Source organism: Anarhichas minor, unplaced genomic scaffold, assembly GCF_050575085.1.
Source record: "Anarhichas minor isolate MPS153535 unplaced genomic scaffold, ASM5057508v1 ptg000033l, whole genome shotgun sequence".
Lineage (NCBI taxonomy): Eukaryota > Metazoa > Chordata > Actinopteri > Perciformes > Anarhichadidae > Anarhichas > Anarhichas minor.
In genome coordinates, this window is record NW_027466479.1 from 6,956,501 (window position 1) to 6,962,500 (window position 6,000).

Consider the following 6,000-nt stretch of genomic DNA (forward strand, 5'->3'; position numbering starts at 1 on the left):
TTTGTTTGCAATGTGATATAAGAACAAAAGCTTCTTACGAGTCCATGTGGGCTTTTATGACACAATAAATAAACACAAACGCAGAGATTGTGAATTTGCACCAATGCTTTACTTCTCCCTGCAGATCTACTCGGTGCCCCCCTGCAGGACCAACCCCGCCCTCCAGGAAGGGAACTACGACTTCCCGCAGCCTCTCAAGCACAAGCAGGAGGGCATCTACGACGTACCTCCCCCCGCCCTCACCAAACCCACTCGGAGCCCCCAGTCGCACTACGACTTCCCCCCCACGATGGAGCCCCCCGCCCATCACCAACACCTGAACGGCAATGGCAACGAAGGCATTTACGACGTGCCTCCGTCCGCCCTCCACTCCGGGGCGGGGTCACAGAGCGACGTGTACGACGTCCCGCGGGGCATGCAGCCCCCGCAGCAGCACAGGACCTCGCCCGCCGACCGGGACGGAAGCAAAGGTGTCTACGACATCCCCGCTCAGGACACCCGCGCCGTCGCAGACGTGACGGATGGCGTGAACCGCCTGTCCTTCTCCAGCACCGGCAGCACACGCAGCAGCATGTCAACCTCCTCGTCCTCCACGGTCTCCGAGGGACGCCTCGCTCTGGACGTGGACGCGGCTGTGCAGCGGCTGGGCCGCCTGCAGCAGGCCGTGGAGGCCTCGGTCGGCGCGTTGCATTCGATGGCAGCTTCCCCTCACTGGAGGACTTTCCCCTTCATGGAGCGCCACGCCAACGACGTCCGCACGGTGTTGGACCGGGTCCGCGCCGCCCTCGGGGACTTTGTCGTGTTCGGCAGAGGGGCTGCGGCAAACGCCACGGCTCTGTCGGACTCCAGCCTGCACAGTAAGCTAAGGCGGCAGCTGGCGCGCCTGGAGGACTCGCAGCAGATCCTCCTGCAGATCTACCAGGTGCTGGAGAGCTGCAGCTGGGCCCTGAACACGCTGGCGTCCGCCGGCAAGCACCACAACAAGAGCGACGACCTGGACCGCTTCGTCATGGTGTCCAGGACGTTGCCCGACGACGCCAAGCAGCTGGCCTCCACGATAGGCAGCAGCGCCGAGCTCCTGTTCAGGCGGACGCATGCCGACGGGTCGTCCTCCATGGGGAGCACACCAGAGGAGAGCACCGTCCACCCGCTCACCTCACCCTCGTCCGATAACGACAACTACGGAGGCCAGACTAAGCCGTTCCCTGTGCCCTCCAGCCAGGACAAAGACAACATGAACAACAGCGAGAAGTGTGTGAAAAGCTGGATGGAGGACTACGATTACGTACACCTGCAGGTAAATCCTTGGAGGGAGAAACATCAAGGCTACGCAACGTTTCGTTTGTAGTGCTTTCTTTAAAAATGTTAACATTCTGTGCAGTCTAAGTGATACTTTTAGGCCATCGATGTAAGTCCTTGGGTCTGGTCCATTTGTGTGGAACAGAATGTATTTTTAAATACTAGAAGTCTAGAAATGTTTAAATCCTCCTCATAGGGGTTGTATTTAAAGCATGTCTCGTTTCTGGGATTGTCATGTCATTTTTATATCTAGAGACTTTCTGTTACAAATCTTCAATAGTTTATTTATTATTCCTTTATATCCACCGACTTTATACTACCGAGTATGTTGGATGTATGAGAAAGTTCAAACCCGGGCTGTGTGAGTACCTCTGACCTCTTCTCACCTCCTCGTCTTCCTCCGCAGGGCAAAGAAGACTTTGAGCGTCAGCAGAAGGAGCTGTTGGACAAAGAAAACATTATCAAGCAGAGTCAAGTCCAGCTGGGCCAGGAGCAGGTGAGGTTCTTTACTTTGGCACAGACATTGTTGCACTGGATTCTCTGTTATCACATCATGCATATTTATGTATTCATATCGTCAGACACACACACAGATGTTGACCTTCAGGGTCTCGTGGGTGAGGCAACATCTGGAGCCTTTTTGACTGTTGGCAGTAGGGCTGCAGCTAACGATAATTTTCATAATCTGCGGCTCATTTTTGCGATTAATTAGTGAATGAAACGATTGTTTTTATTCGGCCGAGAGTCCAAAACACTGTGGTTTTCCTACTTTTACTCAAGTTAAAGATACTTCTTTCACGAGCGAGGTTGGAAAATAATCTTGAATCCTGTCGCCCCCCCCCCCGCCCCCCGCAGATCAACCAGTTCAAGAAGCTGGAGCAGGACGTGATCAAACCGGTGGAGAACGACGTCGCGCAGTGGATCTCGCATCAGCACGCCGGCTCGACCCCGGCCCCCCCCCACCACCACCACCACCACCTCGGACTTGCCCTCCGCCCGAGTGTGCGCCCGGGACCGCCAGCTGCTCGGCTTCTACTCCGAGCAGTGCGGGCAGCACTTCGCCACGCTCCTCGGCGCCGTGGACGCCTTCTTCGGCTGCGTCGGCACAGGGCAGCCCCCGCGCATGTTCGTGGCGCACAGCAAGTTCGTCATCCTCAGCGCCCACAAGCTGGTCTTCATCGGGGACACGCTGTCCAGGCAGGCCTCGGCGCCCGAGGTGGCCAACCGCGTGATGAACTCCAGCAACGTGCTGTGCGACCTGCTGAAGACGGTGGTGGCCGCCACTAAAACGGCCGCCCTGAACTACCCGAACACGGCCGCCATCCAGGAGATGGTGGACAGAGTCACCGACCTCTCGCATCATGCTCAGCAGTTCAAAGAACAGCTGCTGCAACTGGCCAACTTGTGACTTTCACCCAGGAGACAGACTCTATGTGTACATTAATCTAGTACAAATATATATTTACAGTATATGTATATTGCTCATCTTTAAGTTTTGGATGTAAATAGTATCCGTTCTGTGTATATATGCTCTATTTTTGTGTAGATGTTTTATATTATGGTATGAATATATGTGTAGGTGTCTGTAGGATTATGTAGACTTTTTTCATAACATTCCTGTCGCATATTACGAAGCACCATATGAGATGTCCAGTGTGTTTCTTTTCCCTGTAGAGTGTTGTGTCTTACTGCTGGGTGTGACAGTAAATCTCCTTGTAAATCACGTTAATGTCCAGTATATGTGTGCGTGGAGCTCTCCACAGAGTAAAGGATTGTTCTTAACCACGTGAATGCGTCCTTTATTTTTGCTGACATAACAGATTTGTTATAGCTGAAGAGAAATACCTATGATAAAGTCAGAGGTATGGTATATTTTTCTTTGCGTTAAATAAAAATTGTCTTGGATGTTAGTAAAGGTCAGTCAGACGGCCTTTTTTAAGCAAAATGGGGTTTTGAAGATCTGATTTTTTTTGGGGGACTAAAACCAATGAAGGAAATGCCAATTAAAAATGATCTAAAAATATTGCTAACATTTAATGTTCCTTCACAGAAATGTATTCATGTCAGGGTGAACACTTTTTTTAGATCACCATAGTGGCAATTATGGTACACTGAAATTCAAAGTCATAAGCTTTTTATTTTGCTACAGTGTGAGGAAGGCCATGCAATGCAGCTGAAAGCTCTGGAAAAACAAATCGCATAAGATTTATATTGAGAATGAAAGTGGAAATGGCAAAAAACAAAAAAAAAAAAAAAAAGCACTCAAGGTCTACGAACTTTTTTACCCAGAGCTTTCAACTGTATCTCGTGATCTTCAGTGGATGGAGTTTGCCCAGTTGCCTTATCAAGTTACAGCAATGAAAAATAGCAACTACTCAAATCAAGTATGAACTTTCACACTGAAATATACATTTTGTATGTGCAGCGTTTGCTCGGTTGTCATATCAAGCTGTTGGAAAAATCGAATAAGTGGACCTTGAGTTGAGATCTCTTTTTGTCAAATTGTGGTCTTCATCCACAGATGGTGTTTGCTTAGTGTCATGTCATTGTTGGAATGCTGTTAAGCATTCCAACTATTGTTATCCTGTTTCTCTTTATTCAACTTCACTCAACTATTTCTTCCGTACGTTTTTTGCTACTTATCTCCTTCCACATTTTTTAAGCTACAGAAACCGTTCAAATATCAAAATGTTCAGCTCTTTCAGCAGAGGGGTGCTATGACTTTTCATATTTCTAACCTTTAAACTTTATGAATTATTAAGCTTTTTGCAAATTTTTTTTTGAATGGGTTTCTATGGAGAAAATGTTCAAATCCTCTTCAACTTTCAAATCCTTCTACTTCCTCATACTTTCAGCTACAGACACCATTTCAACTTTAAAATGTTGAGAAAATCCTGATCTATTGCCGCATTATTCAGCTTTTTGATATATTTTATACTTTTTGAACTGCAGCAGTTTAACTTTTATGATTTTTTCAGCCCTTTTCTGCTTTTATAATGGGTGTGTATTGCGCAGCTTAGAGTGTGTGATGTCACCGCTAGAGTGAAGAGCAGCTTGAGATTCTTGTGAAAAAAACATTTGTCTTTTGCCACTGTGTCCACAATCTTCACTCTTCATGCATCATTTCTGGATGTAGAAGTAGCTAATCTTGTCCTTGTCGTAGACAAATGACTGTGGAATCCCACAGATTTACACATTTGACACAGAAGCCTGTAATTGAGAGGAAAACCAACTTTCTGCTCCATAGAGACCAATGTTAAATTTTGCTTCAAAAACATCTTCCACAGAACACGGTACCCCATTTCTAAATCGCCAGTTCAGCCACATTTTTTACACTACAGACACAATTTTTACAGGATCTGTTCTTCAACTCATCCTTCCTCTCATTTATTAATATCGGAGCAATAGGAGCTACGGTTATGGGAGTTTTGAGGATTTGTTTGAGAGGTGTTTCCCTGTTTAATCTCCATGAAAAGGCTGCAAGGACACAGGTGTTTCTGATGAAGCTCATTAGTGATGTTGATAAACACAGACTCACAGACACACACGCTTCTCTCTCTCTCTCTCTCTCTCTCTCTCTCTCTCTCTCTCTCTCTCTCTCTCTCTCTCTCTCTCTCTCTCTCTCTCTCTCTCTCTCTCTCTCTCTCTCTCTCTCTCTCTCTCTCTCTCTCTCTCATACAGTCATTCAGGTCTTACAGCTTTTTACAGGACTCCCCTCCCCCCACTCCATTTTAAAATAAAAGCCCCACAGAATGAATTCTAACTTAAATGCTTGTGATGAAGCCTGTCATTTAATAACCTGTTTATGTTTATCTGACATTATGATTATGTGTCCTCCCCCCCCCTGCCCACACCCCATTTCAAAATAAAAGCCCCAAAGAGTGAATTCTAACTTAAATGCTTATGATGAAGCCTGTCATTTAATAACCTGTTTGTGTTTATCTAACATTATGAGTCCATCTCCTCTCCCCTTCTCCCCCCCCCCCCCCCCACACCCCATTTCAAAATAAAAGCCCCACAGAGTGAATTCTAACTGAAATGCTTGTGATGAAGCCTGTCATTTAATAACCTGTTTGTGTTAATCTAACAATATGAGTCCATCTCCTCTCCCCTTCCCCCCCCCCCCCACACCCCATTTCAAAATAAAAGCCCCACAGAGTGAAATATAACTGAAATGCTTGTGATGAAGCCTGTCATTTAATAACCTCTGTTTGTGTCAAACATTATGATTATGTCTCCTCTCCCCCCACCCAGCCCCACCCTTTCAAAATAAAAGCCCCATGGATTAACTGTATGTAAACATTAAGCTCAAAATTAGACTTTTTCAAATACTGCCATTACTATTACTACTACTACTACTGTTATATTATATACTACGACCACTACTACAGCTATTACTACTACTACTTCTACTACTTCTTCTAAATACTAATACTTCTACTACTAATGATACTTCTACTACAACTACAACTTCTACTACTACTATTACAAATATCACTACTGCTACTACTTATTATAATGCTACTAATACTTCTACTACTAATAATACTTCTACTACAACTACAACTTCTACTACTACTACAACAAATATCACTACTGCTGAAATTGTCTTAAGCTACAGAAACCATTCGAATATCAAAATGTTCAGCTCTTTCAGGAGAGGGTGATATGACTTTTCATATTTGTAATCTTTCAACTTTT

The 6,000-nt window shown here is 45.8% G+C and overlaps 1 protein-coding gene across 1 annotated transcript in view; it reads left to right on the top strand.

Moving 5' to 3' along the window:
• nedd9 (neural precursor cell expressed, developmentally down-regulated 9) overlaps positions 1-3,081 on the top strand; it is a 28,750-nt gene extending 25,669 nt beyond the window's left edge. Inside the window, 4 exon segments of the mRNA XM_076106252.1 lie at positions 125-1,297; positions 1,706-1,795; positions 2,155-2,252; positions 2,254-3,081. Of these exon segments, the coding sequence (XP_075962367.1) occupies positions 125-1,297; positions 1,706-1,795; positions 2,155-2,252; positions 2,254-2,707 (1,815 nt within the window). The 3' untranslated portion in view covers positions 2,708-3,081.
• Positions 3,082-6,000: the final 2,919 nt, after the last annotated feature.